Below are 20804 nucleotides of genomic sequence, written 5' to 3' on the forward strand. Positions count from 1 at the left end.
TTACCAGCGTTTCTCGTATTTATATTTTTGATTTTATTTTCAATTTTTTTTATTACAAAAGAAAAAAAAAAAAAACACAACCATTATTACAAAGGCACCATTTAATGGAAGACTTCTGCCAGGGAGAACTCTCAATTCAATACTTTTTGTGAACAAAAATTAAAATCCATAGGCACAAACAAAACCCAATTAAAAATAAAAAAGAGAGAGAACTGTTCAATCCATAGCTTATAATTATGCAGTTTCTTCAAAGTCAAAAGAGGCTTCTGTTAAAAGCCATCAAATGAGAATCGTATGGTTGACTTTTAAAACAAAGGAGAAGAAAAACCAATGTTTGTTCCAAAAAAAAAAAAAAAAAAACCAAACAAAACAAACAAAGCAATAAAATAATAATTAAAAAAATATATATATATTGTTTGGGTACTGGTTAATGAATTCAACAAATTTATTTTTTCCAAATCAGTCACCACTGGTGGTACAGTTGGCAACTCTGGTGATGCATTTGCTCAGAAAGCTGAACATCCACAGACCATTCCAACCAACATTTTCCACTTCTGGCCCTGGTTTGGATGGGAGTTTTGGTGGGCTCATGCCTAACTCTCCACTTTGGGAGCCTGATTTTTGCAGAGCCCACAGCTGGGAGCCTGGAACAGGGGGGCCTTAATTCATCCCCAAGCAAGGCAGCCCCAAAACGAGCCCTAAGCATCTCTCTGTGCTGCTGAATCAGGGCTGAATTAGGCACCTGCCTTTCTCTGTCATAGAGAGCAAGCCCAAAACTGGGTATGTCATAAAAAACCAACCCAACTATCCTCAAGGTGGAAACTTTGTGATTAAAAAAAAAAAAAAAAAGGTCTTAAAAATATATACACATATATATGGCTTTTCATTTTTCCGATCCATTCCATTGGAAACAAAAAAATAAACTTAAGGGCGATATTTGGTTTTCAACGATTCTGTCCTTCCCCCCTGGCGTGGGCAGGGCGAGGGGATGGAGGCACTGGGTATGGTCAGAACCCACCCGAGTTCTCCTTCATCTTCGCCAGTAGCCTGGAGTAAACGGGTGCTGCAAAGGGGAAGAGCAAACTGGGTGGGACAGACACACGGACACGCTCCCCTCCTGGGTATGCTGCATCTTGCTTACAGCAAGAGCACAGAATATTCTTTAAGGGATGGGAAATATGGTGGAGTGGAGAAGTGGAGAAGTGGCCTTACCTAGCCGAGGATTCCTTTGAGAAACCTGCATGGGAAGAAAACATCGTGTTTGAATAACTGCAACAAATCCCTGGCAGCTGTAAGGCTTTGCATACGTTCACCCATAGTCTCCAAACTGTTACACACAACAGCTTTACTGGAAGAATATTTCCATTTCTGATGTTGAGCTACTTGCTAGTTCTCCTCACGCTGCCAAAAGTGCAGAAGAAGAGGCAGATAAATGACTCTTTGGTGCCATTTGCATTATTGGAGGTTGACATACACAGCAACGTGGCAAGGTGTAAAGGTATGCTATCAGTGGTAGCCTTCATGTTGAAAAAGTACCACTTCTTAGACAATTAAATAAAGAAAAGACGCTGGATCAAACCACAAAACATATACATTTACTCTCTTTGGAAGCCAAAATCTCAGTGTGACATTATCTTCAAATCACTGCTGCCAAAATGTAATTTCGGTAGTTCTACAAGGGTGGATTTTTGGCTGTTTTTTCCTTTTACCTTAGATAAAGCAGATGCCTGTTTGAAGATCTCTAACGCAGGATCTGCAGGCTCGTCACCTCTTTCTTGTGGCCTTGAAGCTAAGAGTGGGACAGAGACAGCACTGAAATACTAGACACAAATATATATTCAGATAGATAGATATTAACACACATATATAGATGGCATTCAAAGCACTCAGCCTGCTTCCTTGCAGTATGTCAAACCGTGTGCTGAAAATCCCATAGCATCCACAATAAAGTGAAGCAATTGCTCCCTCCTAAAGCAGAGATGGAGAGACCACAACTCCCAGAGGGCACGGCAGCAGAGCACCAACTCCAGCAGGCTGTGCTGTACACCCATCATCATGCACGGTCTGCTCCATGTTTTATGTGGCTCACTTTACAGAAGAGGTGGTTTTGGTGACAGTTCTGCTGTGATGGTGTGGCTCGAAGCACTTCCAAGCGCCAACCTACCCTGAGGCTGCAAGACAGAGCTCACAGCATGAATCACACCATTTGTGGCCATGATGTCGCTTTCAGCAACGGGCTCCTTGTTGACGTGTATGACGTGGTTTTTCTGTTCAGGAGGAGCAAATAAAGTGAAAAAGCAGAAAATGAGAAACTTTTGTCATCGGTGCTTTCCAATTTTATAAAACCTTCATTTGAACTCATTCATTTACTAGGTGGCTGTAAGCATTTTCACTTCCCTTGCCAATTGAGAACCAAATGATAGGTTGAGCAGAGCAGCCAGCAGGTTTTGAAGCACAGGCTCTCTGTGGGCTGGGTGGAAAGACTGCACACGCACCAGCAGAGCCCACAGCTGGGAGCCTGGAACAGGGGCCTTAATTCATCCCCAAGCAAGGCAGCCCCAAAACGAGCCCTAAGCATCTCTCTGTGCTGCTGAATCAGGGCACAAGGAGGGATTACTATGGGGATTACAGCAGGAGTGAGCAGACCATGGCTGGACATGGCAGAGGTCTGCTACATGGGCTGGCCGACACTCTGGAATAGTAACCTTTCCATTTTTGTCTGTGTTTTCTTCCTTATGCATAGAGAAGGCTGTGAGTTACGTATTTTCTGAGAGATATATATTTGTCCTCAATAGGGAATTCTACATTCTCTTAATGGAGTGCAGAATTTCTGAAATGAAATTACACATCTAAATAAATCCTGCTGTGTTAGAGGAGCCCATGCAGAGATCATTTTCATTACACTGAAAAAGACGTGTTAGCTGAACAAGCTATTCATTTGATTTATTTATGTTTTTTCCCCATGACTCAGGGTTAAATTTATAACAGCTCCTGGAAGTCATTTACAATTGGGAAGAAAGCTGAAGCAAACCACATTTCAAGGTTGCCAAACTTGCTGACATGGCAAGAGTCCCTCCACGACAGCCCCAGAAACACAGCTTGGTGGCGACTCTATGCACATTTAGGACAGGCTCCCAACAAACAACCCAACTGAGCAGACATCCTCTGTGCCCTGACACGGACTTTGGTCACAGACCACGTCCCGTCAGCTCTGACTCACCATGCTGACTTCCAGCTTGTCTCCCTGCATGGACTTGAGCCGCACAAGCGCGCTGACCGCGCCGCTCACCAGGATCTCATCAGCCATGTGGAACTTGAGAATGCTGGCAAGTTCCTTGGCGTTACCTGGGGGAAGAAAACATTTACATTTACATCAGAGCTTGCTTCCTGCGTTTCATCTGCTGGAATGACACTACGTGGAAAATATCATCATTTCCTAAAAGGGAAAGGAAACAATGTAAAATTGAAAAGAACTGTCGGATACCTCTTGGTTGGAGCTGGTTAGGGCACTGAGGCTGCTCCTGCCTGGGCAGGTCAGGATCCCAACAAGACCATCTTCCCTGAAAGTGTCCCACCTTGACACATATCAGCTCTGCCCTATGCACAAAATCCTCTCCTCTTGGTGATGCATTCTCCTGTTTTTCTCACCATGCACTCCATGAATCTTTTTCTGGTGCTATTTTTACTTCTCAATGAAGTGTAGAGGGGAAAAATTTAATAGGGAATCACAGAGAGCACCCTGGTACTCGCAAGCATTGATACTTTCATTAACACTAATGACACTTTGCAATAATCTCCATGGGTGAAACTGCAGGATTCCTGGGTAGAAAAAGTGCAGGAGAGACAGACCAGGATTTGAGCAACCTGATTGAACTATGGGTGTCCCTGTTTATTGCAAGGGCATCAGACTGGGTGAGTTTTAAGGGTCTCTGCCAAGTCAAACCATTCCATGATTCTATGTCACTGATGGTTCATAGACTGAGAGCCCAATCCTCACCTCACTGGGTTTCCCTCTATTCTTTTAGCTGTCCTCTGAAACAGATCTTAGGAAGGCAAGAGGTTTCCCCACCACCACCTATTTTCCAAGAGGCAGCAATGTGCACAGCATGGGCCAGCAGCCTTCCTCCACGTTTTCCTTTGCAGGCTGCGACTAAAACCCAGAGCAAAACCCAGAGAAAGACGATGGGGAAGAGCTAGTGCAAAAAATGGCCTTCACATAAGAAACCAGAGAAGTTCCTCCAGTGATGTGGACTTCTTGTTTTGCTGCCTATATCTGATATAGGCTCTAAGCTTTTTTTCCATTATGGTTTTTCTAGGGTGGTCACGGCTCACACTGCACAGCCTCACCAGCATGATTCACTTCTTCGTCAGAAGTGTAAGCTAAATATTTGCGTGAAAAAACAAGAACATCTGAAGTGCCCACATCTGGGATACTTCATTCCTGCAGCCGTTTATAATAGCTGCAGAACAGTTCTGAAATATTTATACATTAAGCATTGCGCTGGATGTGGAGTCTGATATTACCAATTCCTCATCCATGCACTTAAAAGGATAACCAGCCACCATGGGCAGATGCTTCCTCAATTATGACATCAATGTTTGGTTGGGCTTTAATGACGAGAAGATGTTACACTGAAATACCTGGCATTGTTTCCAACCGCAGCCATTTTCCAGCATGAAGAAAATAAGAGATCCTGCTGCTTATTCAGATGAGGGTTATTAAACACTCCCACGCTTTTCTCTACTGCCAGTCTGCATGCCTGTGCTTTTCAGGATATTGGTCTCCATCTATGCTAGACCAGAGTACTGGTCAGACTTCCTGCTTTACCCATGTATGCATAGATGGAACAACAGCTCCATTCTTTTCATAACAACATTTTATACAGTGCAACCTGAGGCTGACCGTGGACCATGTTTGCCACTTGCAGAACTTTCTTTATACACCCCAAGCCTGTGCTATTAAATTCTACATCTCACTGCTACCATCCCTGATGTGCAAGGCAGAGACCTGCCTAGTTTCTCTAGAAACACCTTAGAGCTGTCCTGCTCACACCAACCAGCCCAGCCAAACTGAAGTCATAAGAAGTTTGTAGCACACACTACAAAGATGTCTTCCCAGCAGAAGTATAAGCCCATGGCCATGCTTTGTGTGAGGGTTCAGTTCCACTCCTTTCTGTGCACCCTCAGCTTTCTGCTGCATTGGACTTTTCCAAATCAGTTGCATAGGAGCTCCATGCTCCCAGCAGACAGGGTCAAAGAATGAGATATGGCAGAGAACCTGAGTCATTCCTCCGTACCACAACAATAACACACAGCAGCTGAATGCTCTAGAAATGCTCACCCATCAGTTTGTTGAGTTCCCCCTGTGGCATGGCTTGGAAAGCTTCGTTGGTTGGAGCAAAGACAGTGAAGGTACCCGGCCTGTTCAAGTTCTCCATGAGACCTGCAGACTGGATTGCAGCCACCAGCGTACTGCAAGACATGTAAAACATTGATGGCTTCACCACAAACTACCTTCACTGGTGTTTGAGCTGTGAAGTTACAACTGCAAAATCCTGCTGGGGTCCAGAAAGTCAATTAAGCAAAAAGTTGACCAGATGACCCTGCAAGGCCCAACAAGAACATCTGAGAAATGACAAAACAAGCTGGGGCTGCTGAATCCTTGGGGACAAAGTGGCTTGTGAGGAGACACGAAGGCTTGGCCACAGCAGTTCTGATAGGCTGAGGTGGCTACAGAGCTTCTTACTGTAACAACGTACTCACAAGGGGACCACACACTCTTGGCTCACAGTTCAAGGAAGGGTTATTTGAAGTCTCACTCCCTATAATTTCAGAATGAGACTGTGGTTTTGGGTGATCTTCCCGTGTTAAAAATATGTATAGTCAAGATGGTGATCCATAGTAAATAGAATAGCAAATAGAAGCAGCTCTTCTGCTTCTAACTGGCACCTAGCAAGAGCAGAAAGGTCACCTGAAGCGATGGTCTGCCTTGAGAACATCCATCACTGAGCCAGTTGGTGGGGTCAACATCTTGTCCACACTTAACAGTGTCCCAAACCTTCCTCTCTTGTCATGGGCAGCAATGCAGGCATTTTCAATGCATAGGTTCTGCAAATGCAATTCCAGAAAAACAGCTTAATCAGCGTATGCTTGGAAAGAGAGATCTGGGATAGGACAGCAGTCATCTGTGCAGAGCGACCGCCCATATTTAGCACTGCAAGCTGCACAAACTCACGTTGCGGTACACAAATACTCTCAGTTCCTTGTCACCCAGCGTCTGTAGTTTCTGACCGTGGTAAAGATATTTAGAGGAGAGCTGGTCTTTAACAATGTGGTTCAGAAGCAAATTTCTCATATTGCTGTCAACAGTGGGGCGTTTATCTGCAGCCAAGAAAATAAGGACAGAACCAGTGACTCATTTAGAATGACCACAGAGACACTAAAAACGTCCACATGCAGATTACTACCCACAACAGCTTTTAATTTTGAAGCTACATGTCACCACCTACAGCTGAGGCATTTGAGAGAGGGCTTGCGTGCTTGCACACTGAATCTCAGCCAAAGAGAGACAGCTCGAAGCAGATCTTTGGCCCAGACCAATAGAAGAGAGGGATTACCCCACATCTTACCTTTGAACACCTCATTCACTGGGGCAAGGAGGGTCACTCGCTCACTGCCAGTTAGATGTGAACTTAGGCCAGCTTGTCTGAAAAGGTTCATAGACTCAGAAACTTCAGATTCCTGGGCCAACTCAAACAGTGTCTTAGCTGAAAAGAAAAGCAATGCAGAGTAACATCTCATCCAACACAATCCACTCATTGCTACAATAAAAAAAAACAACTTACGTCCTCTAAATTTTCTTTGACAAAAAATAAAAACACAAACAGACAACCAGACAAAAGAAAGGGAACAGAACAAGAGATGCAACAGTGCCTCCAATACCTGAGTCTGGGATCAGCAGCTCATTGACAAAGTGGACGACGCCGTTGGTAGCCAGGATGTCCTTGTTGGCAATGATGGGCTTCCCATTGAGCGTCAGCTCCTCCCCACTGCAGCCCACATCCAGAGTGGTGCCTTCCAGCGTCTCCATCGTCAGCCCAGCAATGATGGCCTCAGCACACATGGCTGACTTCAGGATGTGATGGTTCAGCAGGTCTGTGAGAGAAGCAAGTGTCTTAGTGAGCTGGAAATATCAAGCCTGCAATTACTGCAGGTTTTGGGGATAATATTCTAAAGGTGAGGGCCTCTGAAGTACAGAGGGAGCACAGGGCTCCATGACACGGGATGTGCAGCTATTACAGACTGTGCTGGTTTTAATTCAGCAGTCTGTGAAATGAAGTGTTCTAAACGGATGATTTTTATATGCCCTTGTTAACTTCAGAAAGCTTTTGTGTGATTACTCAATTCATTTGCCAAAGGAAGTTACACTGATTAGATGCTAGTACTCTTCTAGCTATAGACTGATAGAAATCATTACCACAAATAGCAGTGCTAAGAAAATACTTCGAACACTGTTTCACTCCCTCCTCTATATCTGTTTACACCCCCTCTGCCACATCTACACAACTACATTCAAAGAAACCTGGACTGTCCATGCTAAAAAGATGGAGGATGTCAAATGCGTTGACTGCAGCTATTGTTAGACTGTACCAAGGGGTTTCTCACACCTCTTTAAAAAGGAATTCCAAAGAACTGCAGAACAATCTTTGTTCTCTAGGTGGGCTTGATAAACAAAGCACTTACCCCTCAGGGCTTCTGGGTCCCCCAGGATCCTGTTCAGCATCTCTCGTGGGATCTTCTCGAAGGCTTCGTTGGTTGGAGCCAGAAGGGTGTACTGGCCTTCGCTCTCCAGCAAGCTGTTCAGGTCAGAAGCAGCCACAGCAGCCTTCAGAGAAATGAGGAGAAAGGGTAAAATACGTCCAGCCAGAATGCAAAGGTCAGCAGCTTTGTCCAGGCAGTCACTGAGAGCCAGATTTATTACAGCTTTTAGAATTTCAGTGCACGTACAAAAGTCCTGAATAGCTTCTTTCAGCACTTTGGTCCCTCTATAAATTTGGCCCAGCCTTTTGGTTCTCTCGTGCTCCAAAAATCTGAGTACAAGAGCCGGTTCGAATACCCCAATGTGCCTGGAAAGGGTCACTGCACTTCCAGTAAATAATTCAGACCAGACTTTACAGCTGGCGAACTGCAGAACTCCTCTGCTTTCCTCTTTATTCCTTAACTTGGCAGACAGCAAAGCAAATGTGTTGGTACACATCAAATCTGAAGAGTTAACAGCTCCTAAGGCTGGTTTTATGACACAAGAAAGAGGGGCCAGACTCGGTCTGTATCTTCCTCCTGACAGCAGTAGCAGGGTGACAATTATTCTCATAAAAATCCACTGATATCGAGCACTCTTCCTACAGCAAAACAAGCTCTATCAGTACAAGGATGCTATCAGCAGCTGTCGAGTCACAGCACACACATGCTGGCAAACTTCATAAGGAGTGGGACAAGTGAATATCTCTAAGGAGCCCTTCAGCACACACAGGTCAGACTCACCCGAAGGGTCTCCAGGCTTTCCTCAGTCTCAACGATGTGCTGAATGCTGTTCGTGGTGGTGGAGATGACTTTGTCAATGACATGAACCACTCCGTTGGTGGCGTGGTGGTCAGCTTTCAGCAGCCTGGCACAGTTCACAGTCACAATCTGCAGAGGGAAAGACGCACAGGGCGTTATGGGCACTGAAACAAGAAGGTGAAGCAGCCGCTGCTGTTATTCTATCTCGAACACAGTGAGCACTTGAATGTTGCACCAGCAGGAGCAGAAATGTGGTTTCCTAAAAAAAAAAAACAAAAAAAAACCAAAAAACGCATAAAGAATGAGAGTGCTCTTTCAAAAACTGTTTGAATGGTATTGTGTTTAAAAAGCTTTGAAAGCAATCAGTGGTTTTGTCTACCCTAAGAAAATATGCAACGTCAAATACTTACACGAGCTTTGTGTTATACAGCAGTTTGGGCAACCTCCCTGCAGCAGCATCTACAGAACTAACCACTTATAAATATTCTTTTTTACTTCCTTCTAAACGTCCATCCTAAGTCAATAGTCTTCAGCCTAAGCACTACATAGATCTGGAGGACAAAGAGCTGTGCAGCAGCTGCAAGACAACAGAACAGCAAGCCTGCTGTAGGCAGGTTGAATGCCAGCATCTTACCCCATTGGGATAGTGGTGGATCTGGATGGGCAGATTCTGGTACATGGAGTTAAGCGTTGTCCCATGTTTCAGGTCATCCGTGAGGACCCGTTTGTTCACCATGTGGTAGCGGAGGGCATTGAGCAGCTCAATGTTGACATTGCTGACCAAGGAATCCAGTGTTTCCTGAAAATCAGCAACATTGATTTTTCAGCGCTCGTTCATTTTTTCAGCTTGTCGTTGGGGTGAGTCAGGAGGTTTGGCTGTACCAAAGGGCCACGTGTGTGTGTGTGTGTGTGTGTGTGTGTGTGTACAAGGTGATGTGTTCAACCTTATGCCACCTGTGCAGACTCAGAGCTCCACCTTCCATCAAAGCTCATCTTTTGCCTTAAAGCAGCAGCGAGCAGCTCTGGCAGCCCTGTCCTTGGCAGACAGATGGCAGCAAGCTCCAGAGTGGGGTCATGGCATGGACACATGCAATAAGGTGACCAAAGGCGTTGACAAAGAAAGGTGACCTTCCACACCAGCTCTGCTGCTGCTGCTTGGGGGTACAGGCTTCAAAATGATCAAGAATAAACAAAGCAGTAAAGAAAAACTGAAAGAGAAGACAACTTTCCTTACTCGTCTTACTGCAACGTCTAACACTAAGAATCAGGGAAAACTGAATGAGGTGACTGCTATATCCACCCCCTGCTGAGCACCCACATCACTGGGCTCTGCCAGAAACAAAGCTCTGGAGCTGACAGCAGTTCCCATCTTGGAAATTCCCAGCCCTTCCTACACCAGGATGTGCCTGTTCTGCAGATGAGGCTGAATCTCCATTACAGAAAAGCAGGGGAAGAAGAGGAAGAAGAGGAGTAAACTCTTACAGCAGACAAGGAAGCCCAGGCCTCGTTACTTGGGGCAAAAATAGTAAAAGTTCCAGGTCCTTCGATCTCTGGCCTCAGGTTGGAGCGGTCGGAGTAGAGCTGCGTGGTAGCAGAGCCCACCACTCCCAGGGTCTCGTAGATGTTTGAGAGTGGCAGTGCTGAAAGAAGACAGATGATGTTTCCCAGACCCTATTAGTCCTCTCCTAGCCCCCACCAGCGACTGAGCTGTATTTCCTATTAAAGGGAATTTTGCCCAACTCACGCTTGCCAAAACAGAACTGAGCAGAGACTGGCAGAACTGTTATTCTATCATTGCCTTGTATTGCATTTCCAATAGAGCTGTATTACTTGTTGGAAAGAGTAATTCCCTACGGCCCTCCCATGCTTGATTGAGTTTAATTACATCCAAGGTTTGAAGTTGTCTGGAATACTTTGCACGCTTTGGAGCTAATCTGGCACTCAGCTGGTGCTCTGCTGAGTCCATTTTTGACTCATTCAAGGCAATCTTGTGCACAAATTGCAGAACTCAAATTCACTCTGAGCAATTTTCTAGCATTCTCTTTAACTGGGCTGACGTACGTAAGAAGTCTAAAAAATGTCAAACATGTTTTTACCAGCTGGGCAGCCTTTTTCTCCAGGAACTTTTTCATATCCAGGACAGCACTCGTAGCTGATTACTCTGGAATAAGAGATGGATACAGGAGATTAACTGAGAGTGTTTCACTGCTTTTCCTATATTAGCTATAGCCCTGCCTGCACTCATCCCTATTTGGTGATGTTTCTAAAGCAAACTTCCTCAAAAACATATACTTGAGACAAAGACAAACCGTATCTATCATCTCCTCCAGAGCTGTACGTTGCCAGCTTCTTCACAGAACAAAAACAGAAACTATTTCTTTGCAAAACCACCCTTGCCCAGCTATTTTGCTGGTCTCTGTACAAACAGTGATGGAAACTGATAACAATGAGCCCAGCAGAAAACCTCAGTGAGGTGGTGAGCTCACAGGACCTGCATGGGACAGAGAAGTGAGGCACAGACCTACAAGTGATGGTAGATATCTGTATCTCCAAGTATCTCTTAGGGAGGGTCCAGAAGTGATGATGATATATCTCTGCCTATAGCAATGGGGGTGGAACCAGGTGATCTTAAAGGTCCCTTCCATCCCAAACCATTCTATGATTTTATGATCTCCACGTATCTCCTAGTGGGATTTGGTGCTACCTGCCTATTTCCCAGCTGTTTTGCTCCAGCACAAGCCAGCAGTGAATACTGAGCACACACCTATAGCACTGAGGGCTTCAAACCAATGGCTGCACACTCATTCAACGCACACAAGATTAAGGACTGAGAAAACCCAAGTGCTTCTTTGATTCATGAAGCAATACAAGACATACCAAAACCTCTGATTTGTATTTTTGGCAATGGGAATTCTGTTCATTGAGTTCATCTCCTTCCTCAGAAGGATCTGGGGATGTCCCAGTGTATCTGCTGGGTTTGGGCACTGCACTACAATTCCAGTATGACTGCTCTACCAAACTAGCCAAGCGTTTTCCCTGTGCTTCATCCCACTCCAGAAACCATTTGCTTGTTTATAGCAACACTGGCATGACAGATCCAGAGAGGAAAGAGCATCTCTGGTCTTGGCTGCTTGGAACGAGTGATGGATGAGCATCCATGGCCTGAGTGCTGCACCTACTGCCTGCAGCTCAATGGGAAATAAAAGAAGTCATCTGGTTCTGGCCGTTAAAGGGAATGTCACCATATAAACAGGAAAAAAAAATTAATAAAAGTCAGTCTGGGAGTGACCTGTTTATTTTTCACAGGGGTTTCTTTCACTTGTTGCTCTTAGGTTTGGCGTGAGAGGAGCAAGGCCATCTGATGGATGGGCTGGGGCAGGGGCAGATCAATATTCCTCCTAAAAAGACTTGTTTCCTCCATCTCCCAGCTGGATTAGAGACAAGTCCGGTGCACCCCCACTCAGAGAAATCAAAATCCTCAAGCTTCAGATATTTGTCATCATTTTAACAGTGTTAACAAACAGTGGAAATGCCTGGGGTTTAAGAGGGAATTCTTCAGGGTAATTAAGAGCTAGCAAGTGAAACAAATACCTGCTTTTCTGTGACAGAAGCAAATAAATTCTGTCTCACGGTTTCCTAAGAGAATTACAAAGCAAACCCAGACTGATTGTCTAGACATTATATATTCCATGTGGGAAAGAGTTTGCCTAAAGCAATCCCTTCCTTTGACTACTGGAGATCTTAACACCCTGCTGCTCTGCTCTCCTCAGCCCCCCGTCTCGTGTTCATTACAAACACACACTTTCTCCCTCTGCCACCTCCCTCCCCTACCTCTGATTTTTCCGTTTTTTCCACCCTAGAAACTAAATCCAGTCTAGACAGTTCCCCTGGTTCAGAGCTGTAATCAAAGACGAAGAGCTGATTAAAAAGAAATCATTGCAAAGTTCAGCATAAATAATTCCTGAGTGCTGACATAGGCTTTAAAAGGCTTATTTATGGATCGATGGGAGCCGAACGAGCTGCGAGGAGTGGGAGGGATGTGGTGCACACAGGGCTCAGTGCTGGGGGCTGGGACAGGAGCCGAGGGCAGTGGGATGGGACAGGACCACACCGTCTGCTTTTTGGGGTGAGGGTCACCTCCAGCATCATCACACCATGGCAGCTCATGGTAAGGAGCACCAAGGCCAGCAGTGGGGTCAGCTCCACTTGTTGGCAGGCTCCTTCGAGCCTCCAGTCTCATTCACCCACTGAAGGGATCCATCAGCATCGCCTGGCCCTGTGTGCCAAGTTCACCATTCACAACCTCCCTTCCCACCTTGTCCTGTATGATCTTTTTTAAAAGCTTTTTGAATAGCAGGAAAGGCCGTGTGGACAGAAAGGTGCTCAGCCAAGTGCTGGCCCTTACGAGAACCCAGACCCAGGGCTCATGAAAGCATCCTTTTGGGTCCCTTTGGTGACCCTGCTCATGGCAGTGGTGTTGAAATTAGGTGATCTTTGAGGTCCTTTTCAACCCAGGCCATTCTATGATCCTATCGTCCCCACCTTCAGCCATGTTCCCTGCTGTGGATGATGGGCTGACGGATGAATCCATCCTGTGTAACCACCCAATGTGCCCAATGAAACATGGATACAGCTCAAGGGGCTGCTCAGCACTGGGGCCCAACTGGTCCTGCAGCCTCATCCAACCAAGAGAGTAGCGTGGCTGTGGCTGCTCTGCCCCACTTTCAGGATACAGTACCTTACCTACATGGGAACAAGGATGCTTCTTTGATGTGCTCTTCTCCATGAGCCCCAGTTTTAACAAGATGAACAATCTGACCCTGCTGTCCAAAGGCTTTGGCTGTACCAAATCTTTAAAATCCAGAGGATTTGGTACAAGAAGCAAGCCAAGGTGCTGGTGTCACCCCAACTGGCTCCACACAGCAGCACGGGTTCAATAAGCAATGCTCTCCTACAAAGAGCACTTGTCACCCACTCTGCAACACCTCCAGCCACAGTTTCCTGCCCCCCTCACTCAGAAGTTTTGACTTGAGTCTTCACAGCTCTTCAGCCTTTGGTTTGGAAATGCTGCACTCCTAAATGGCAAAGTGTCTGAGTGCAGAAGCAAGCTCCTTGCTTTTTATTAGCCATTGTTTCACTGCTGGGGCATTCTTAGGATGTGAAATTAAATTTTAAGTGCATTTTTCAAGGTAATAAAAGTAAGCTTAGGCATATATTAGTGAATAAAGATCCATTTGTAATAATTTCCTGTAATAAAATCCATATGTTTTGGTTTTGTAAAAAGTGTGCCAGAGACTCGTTTCTTTTCCTGAGCTGAGGAAAATACATATATATATATAAAAGTTAATTCAAAAGAAAAAAAAAAAGGAAAAATACGGAGGGGCAGCTCACTGCTACCAGTTATTCCTCAAGTAATAATAATAATAAAAAAATGTGTATAAGTCGTCCTGTTCTCAAGGCAAATAGTGTGTGTGGGAGGCATTCATTGCAACTCCCACTTCCAAAAGAATGAGCCCAGTGCTTAAGGGAGATAGGAACATATAAAAAGCCCGGCCACAATGATGAGAATATACTCTAAATAAACTATTTCCTTGGCCTTGGAATAACCAACAGTGGAAAATTACCTAATTACCAAAACAATCTAGTTTCAGTGCTCATTAAAATCAAAGCGGTGTCAGACTTCTTGCCAACTACCTTATCTCACTTCATCAGCAAGTAATGCAATGATAAAATGTACATAAATCCTCTATCTAATTTCTCCCCAACTGCGTGAGCCAACACTTCAACAAAGAGGAGAAAAGCAGAAAAAAAAAATGCAGATAAAGAGGTGAGAGTCCCCTTCTGATGCATGAGCTGGATTTTCCATCATGCACATCCAGCTCCAGCTCAGCGCTCCACTCCAATGCACTGGAAGATGCTGTTCAAGAAGCAAACTTGCAAAGCCAAGCCACCAAGGCTGGTGCTCACAGCCAGAACTTGGTTCTGTCAGGTGAAAGCTACAGAGCAATGCCACACAGCACCCTCTGCACCTCTGGAACCGCACCTGGAAAGTGATGTGCCTGGGGGCAAGACTGAAGACCAAGCATATCCTAAGCCAGATGATCTTTTTCCAACATTAATGGTTCCACCTCTCCAGTTTTTCATTGTCTCTGTACATGCTAGGATGATGGGAAATAAAGGAAATCAAAAATCAAAGCAGTCAAATCGACCTTCCTAGAGCCAGATATCTGCATCTGCAACACACTTCCAATTTGTCACACCACCAAGGAAATAAAGATAATAGGCCAAAAGAGAAGCAGATGCACTGAGTCAAGCGTCTGCCAACCTAGGACTCCACAGAGGTGGAAAAAAGCCTTTTAGGAAGAAGAAGGAAGTAATGATGCTTATCTGGAGCTCTGGTGGGAGACAGGCACTGGGACCCCACTTGGGCTGAAGAAGTGCATGCAGCCACCATGGGGAAGACCCAAGCGTGCATCCCCAGTGAAGGCTGCAGCCTCCAGTTCTGCTGACAGACGTGCCAAATCCTGCCTATTTCTGGGACTTGAGGTTATTCTCAGGAGCTCTGCCAGACCAGACCAGCCCCACACACAGGGCTGGTTTTGGGGCTCATGCTGGGCACCATCACCTGTGCCCATCCATGCTCCTGGGAGACGGAGCACTCCAGGCCCTGACACTGCAGTGAGAGTCCACTTGCTGCAGCACAGCAAATAACATCCTTTATGAACAGCTCCTGATTGCTTCCATACGCCGGGAGCACCGCGTCCAGAGGGAGCCATCACCAGCAAATGTCTGTAATCAGAGCTGTCCCAGGGTGCTCCAAAAATCTGAGTGAGGCACACATTCTTTGTTCTGCATCAGCATATAAGGAGCAGAGCAAAGCCTGGGCTCAGAAATGGCTAGGAAGGGAGAAAAGGACAGTAAAACCCATTGTTGGGATGACGCAAAGTGAAGAATAGCGAGCAAATTCCATGTGTAATGGGAACATTATCTCATAGGTTAACACGCAGGTTAATGCTACGTGTGCTTTCTTTTCAGCAGTGCATCATTGGATAAGACATTTGGGTAAAAGCAGGGAAAAAAAGGTCAGAAGAGATCAGCCCATCTCCTCAAATGACATCACCAAGCACTGCCAGATGCCAGTCCCTCCTGGAGATAAGTGGGTGAGTTGCTTTCTGCCAAATACACGTTGGGTTATTTGAGGTTTAGTTTCTGGTGTGCTCCAGAGCTGAAGCAACCCACGGCTGGCATCTCTTTGCCCCTCAGTGATTTTAAGAGCAAAGCTATCCCACGCCCACAGCACTATCTTGTTTTGTTTGGCGGCTGTGCTGCTCCCTTATCAGAAGAAGTGAAGATGATACTACCCTGCTATGCCAGGATCTGGTCCGTCGACATCAAAAAAAGCCACTGTTCAGCCAAGATGGGAGTTTGAATTCTGATCATTTCAACTAAATCTTCCTAGATTTGGTGCTTTCATAGAATTAGGGGGGAGTTGGTTTGCTCTGCATAAGGGGGAATTCAACCTCCCTCCTCATAATACCAACACAGATCCATAAAACCAAACCCAACAGCAAGCAAAAACAGCTAACCAACAAAGGCAACAGCAGCACAGCTCACCCCCAGTACAGACCTCAATGCCTGCTGTTTACTACAGAACCAGAGTTTATTTAATCAGCAGTAAAGAGCAGCACGTTCCTATAGATCCAATGACACATCACAAGGGGCTGCGCGTAGCGGATGATTCCTGTTGTTTGCTCTAGATCAGTGACTTCTCACAACACATCATTTCAAGCGAGAAGAAGCTGCTGGGACTTTGGTTTCATCTGTCTGAAGCCCTGTTTGGACTCCAAAAAGCTTCCCTGCTCCCATTTGCAGCCTGGTGCTGAGTCAGGCATGCATGGCCATCATTATCTGCTGACTGCATCGCTTGCAGGAATGTCCCCAGGCTGCTCGTGCCCACACTTTATGCAACACTTACTTGAATATTAGCATTTAGATGTGGAATTGGCCTGCGAGTGTAATTAACTTTCCTGGTGGAGTCATCAGAGTGCTGGCTAAAAGCGACACCTCTCTTTATTTCTGTTTTTACTTCCAAAGAAAACATGCACAGATGAATTTTGTGGTCTCTCCAATATCCATCAGGCTGCCTTTTATGCCTGTTTTTTTTCTTTTGTTGCTGTTGTTTGTTTTTCTCAGCATTGGGCCTAGCAGTGAAAGAAGGAGACACACTGACTACTAGAAGACATCTGGTCCGTGCTCCATTATAGCATCCACACTTATAGCACTGAGAGCCATACAGGTACATATAGAAATGCAACTAGAGTAAGTCATCAGGGTTTGAATAGCACAGAATCATAGAATGGTTTGGGTTGGAAGCGACCCCTCAAGGCCATCCTGTCTCACTCCCTGCAGTGAGCAGAGACACCCGCAGCTCCATCAGTGCTCACAGCCCCTCAGCCCAACCTGGGCTGTCTCCAGGGATGGGCACCCAATACATCTTTGGACAACCTTCTCCAGCACTTCACCAACTTTACTGTAAACAACATTTTCTTATATCCAGTCTAAATCTCCCCTCTCTTTGTTTGAAACCTTGTCTAATCACAACAGAACCCGCTAATGAACTTATAAACACAGTATTTTCCATTCTTAACGTCTAAATATTTCAGAATCATGTTTGTCACATGCTGTATTCAGCAGCAAAAGGCTAAAACAACTCTTAACATCCAATGCACACACCCAACACACACTGCATTACATGCCTCTCCATCCCAGCACCCAGAGGAGGCCTTGGGGCAGCACTGGGGGGGGGTTCCCAAGTACTCACGTTGCCTTGCCACAGATCTTCCTCTGGTACCACTGCTTGCAGTTGGTGAAATATTTCCTGTTGGTGCCAATCAGCTTCTGCACGGCACAGACGTTGGGGCTGCAGGAAGGACAAAGCAGAGCGGGGTCTGTCAGGGGCCCAACAGCAACCACAGGGGTCAGTGGGGAGGGAGCTCAGGGAGTGGGGTGTGTTGGGGAGGTCACAAAGCAAAGGGAGGAAGGGAAGAGCTCTTTCTCCGCTCTGCAATGTTATGTTTTTTCTTCACCACGTGCAAAAGCTCCACATCTTGCCACCTTCTACCTCCCCCCAAAGCATATAGGAATAATGGTTTGGTTGAGATTCCTATGACAAACAGCAATTTACAGTCTGAAGTCCCTACTGAAACCTAATACATTTTGGCAATAATTCAAACATTTCCCAAATTTTTATGGTTTAGGAGCTAACAGATACAGATCAGCACCCAAAATGGGTCCTTCTGCTGCCTGATGGGCTCCACCCGTGCTGGAGGTGGATGCTGATGGGGAAGGGCACAGCACGGTGTGGGGTGGCACAGACCAGCAGTGGCTGTGAGATTCCAATCTCCGTCAGAAGAATGGGGCCCTGCATGTGTGAACCATCTCAGTGAGAGCTGACAGCAGCCTTTCAGCTTTCTAAGAAGCTGAGAGCAAAGCTGTGGTCAAACAGGAGCTGACTCTCATCTGCTTTGGCCAGCAGCTTCCCTGCTCCTCCCATCGCCACCGCTCTGTGCTTCGTGTGCCAGCAGCTGTGCCCATGGGCATGGCTGTGCCCACAGCCAGTGTGAGCGGGCACAAATGTCATTCCCTTGTTGTATGTAAGGAGAGGGACAAGTAGAGAGAATTTATGATAAAAGAGTAGAAATCACAAATCCGAACGTTCAGCTGGCGCAGGCTGGCAGCAGCTCAGCCCTCTGCACACCAAATCACAGCTGAGAGACACGTCTGTGACTCAGCCCACCTCAGCTCCCCTGGCCCCGCCACACTGAAATGTGGTTCCAATTAGATCCAAATTCCAAATCTTGCCTCGATTTCAGCGTCTGGCTGACGGCGGTGGACAATCCCTCTAATATTCATCTTGACAAGCCTGGCTACTGAAGGACTTGTTTGATCACTTCCCCCATGAACAGGGAGCAGCCTGCCAAGAAAACCCCAAACCGGTGCTACTTTTCCCCCCTCCTCCCTCGCTGAGACCCAGCCCTGCAGGGGGATGACCTATTGGGAAAAGCTCTTCCCTGGTTTTCCTCCATGCAGAAAGGTCCCCCCAGGGCTGTGCTGTCAGTGATTCCCACAGGCCGGCTGTAGTAGCGGCTCCCTGCTGTGCACATTTTGGGTCTTTGCCCAGTCTGGCTTAAAATGAATTTGTCAACACTCTCCCCTCTCCTCATTGGAGTTCATCACCTCTGCCATAGCGTTCCCAGTGCTCCACGCTGATCAAACCGCCCATTGTTGGGTTGTGCTGGAGCCCAGTGCTCAGCAGGCAGAGCTGCTGGGCTGGGGGCAGCCCTGGGAAGGGGCAGAATGGAGCAGGATCCCTGCACAGCCCCCCATGACCTGCACCCAGGCAATGCTCAGGGGTCTTCATCTCCAAGTCCTAATGCTCCCTCTATACTTTTCCTCTCCCAGACCTGAACTGATTCACTGAAGGATTAAGATGTCCATGTGTTGCCGCAGAGCCCAGCACTCTCACCCAGCTCACTGCTGCCTCAATGGGAGATCTGATGACACAGGAGATGCTCGCAGCAGAGGGGCACTCCTCCTGCACATCCCTCCTGCAGCCACCAGCTTTGAGGTTTGACATCACTGCATCCCTCTGACACATCATCAATCGGCGTTCAGAAGTCAGATTAAAAATGAGCGTGGTGTAAAGTCGTGCTCCCCATCAGGGAGGGACCCATGAGCCAAGTGCTGCTGTCAGCTACATGGGATTTATCTGAGCACAACCTCAACACCTCTACAGACATTGCCACACAGCGCAGCCTCATCTGCCCCTGTGCTGCCCTCAGCAGCGCTTTACACCAAAGCTGCACCAACTCACAGCTCTGAGCAAACTTCTGCCTTAGGAACAGCACCAGCGCCGGGTATTTACTTTGCTTCAGATCACTCAGAGATGAAGAACAAGGCTGTGTTTGTACATCAATCATTGCCATTCATTCAGCATTGAGGTTTTACAAACAGACGTCTGCTCAGAGGTCGCCTGTTAGATTCTCTATCTGGTCAGATAGGCAAAGTGTTCCCCCTCTTGTAAATACTGGGCTGGATCCCTGCCAGACACGTATCAAACTGCAATATTTCAGCCCAGGGTTTTTTTGAAAACCATTCATGACCCTTCGTTGATGCATTTCAATGGAGGTTACAGCTCAATCTACACCATCACAATGAGCAACAAAAGCCACCTGAAGCTGCTCTCATCGTTTCACTCCAACTCCTTCCCAACATGCAATCAGGAAGATCTGGTTGGTTTTCTAGCTGCCAGTAAATACACTGGGCTATGCAGCCCATTACACACTGCTCATCCAGCAAGAGATCTACCTGCACTGCTGGGGTATTCCGTATCTCAGAAGGTCTATGATTAAAGAAGTGATGACTTCAGTCAGGAAAACATTCAGGATGTACAGTCAGATTAAATTGGTGCTCACCCACAGAGATACCCTTCTGCCATTGAAACCATTCTCTTTTTCTATACATTCATGAAAACAATAATTCCTTCCATGGGATGCTTAGCAATTCCAAATCTGGGATATTTCTTTTTTTTTTTTTTTTTTTTTTTGAGCCCTTTTTCCTTAATGAGGAGAGACTGATAGCATCACTGAGTGATCCAACAGGGCATCGGGACTATGAAGCATCCTAAGAAAAAGGGGGAAAGCTGTCAGAGGAAGGAAGAAAAATCACGGGGGAAGGAAGGAAAAGTCGCAGAGGAAGGAAGGAAAAGTCGCAGAGGAAGAAGCACGGCACTGATCGCAGCCGGGCTCGCCCCGCACACGCAGCCCGCCAGCTGCACCAATAGAGGAAAAGAAAAGTTCTGCGGGTATTTCTTTTGCTTTTTCTCCCCCCTCTCCCCACGGGCAGAGCGGAGCCGCCTCTTACCCGTGCTGCCGGCCGCGGAGGCGGCTGTGCTGCAGGACCTGCTGGTACGGGGACTTGGCGGCGGCGGCGAGCCCCAGCGCCAGCAGCAGCAGCGGCAGCGACGGGCGCGCCATGGCCGGGGCCGCTTCGGGACGGGCCGGACGGGACGGAGCAGCCGCGCGTCCCCGTTAAATGCGGCGGCGGCGCGGGGGCGGGGAGCGGCTTTGCGGCCCCGCGGGGGGAGCGGAGCCGCCGCCCGGCCCGGCCCGGCCTTGCGGGAGGGGACGGGGGGGTGGGAGGAGGAGGAGGGAGGGGAGAGGGGGCCGCCCCGGGGACGGCATCCA

General features: G+C 46.9%; 1 protein-coding gene across 1 annotated transcript; it reads right to left on the bottom strand.

The window, feature by feature from the left end:
• Positions 1-349: 349 nt before the first annotated feature.
• On the bottom strand, positions 350-20645 carry TGFBI (transforming growth factor beta induced). Its single transcript, XM_031598380.2, has 17 exons — positions 20482-20645; positions 17381-17479; positions 10656-10720; positions 10042-10199; positions 9194-9358; positions 8542-8688; positions 7744-7885; positions 6943-7155; positions 6630-6767; positions 6236-6381; positions 5972-6108; positions 5342-5472; positions 3221-3345; positions 2165-2267; positions 1710-1789; positions 1213-1237; positions 350-1063 (listed from the first exon to the last, which is right to left on the bottom strand). The coding sequence occupies exons 1-17, from the start codon at positions 20592-20594 to the stop codon at positions 1008-1010; spliced, it is 2043 nt and encodes a 680-aa protein (XP_031454240.1). The 5' UTR covers positions 20595-20645; the 3' UTR covers positions 350-1007.
• Between the last annotated feature and the right edge of the window lie 159 nt (positions 20646-20804).

Source organism: Phasianus colchicus, chromosome 15, assembly GCF_987193195.1.
Source record: "Phasianus colchicus chromosome 15, bPhaCol1.hap1.1, whole genome shotgun sequence".
Classification (NCBI taxonomy): Eukaryota; Metazoa; Chordata; class Aves; order Galliformes; family Phasianidae; genus Phasianus; species Phasianus colchicus.

What these genes read in the sequence shown, in the direction of transcription:
- TGFBI (XM_031598380.2), bottom strand. Translation starts at nt 20,594, where the DNA reads ATGGCGCGCCCGTCGCTGCCGCTGCTGCTGCTGGCGCTGGGGCTCGCC. An exon ending in AAAGCCTGGAGACCCTTCGG is followed by an intron (nt 7,886 to 8,541) that starts GTGAGTCTGACC and finishes ATTTCTCTGAAG; the next exon opens with GCTGCTGTGGCTGCTTCTGA. An exon ending in GAGTATTTGTGTACCGCAAC is followed by an intron (nt 6,109 to 6,235) that starts GTGAGTTTGTGC and finishes TTGCATTTGCAG; the next exon opens with AACCTATGCATTGAAAATGC.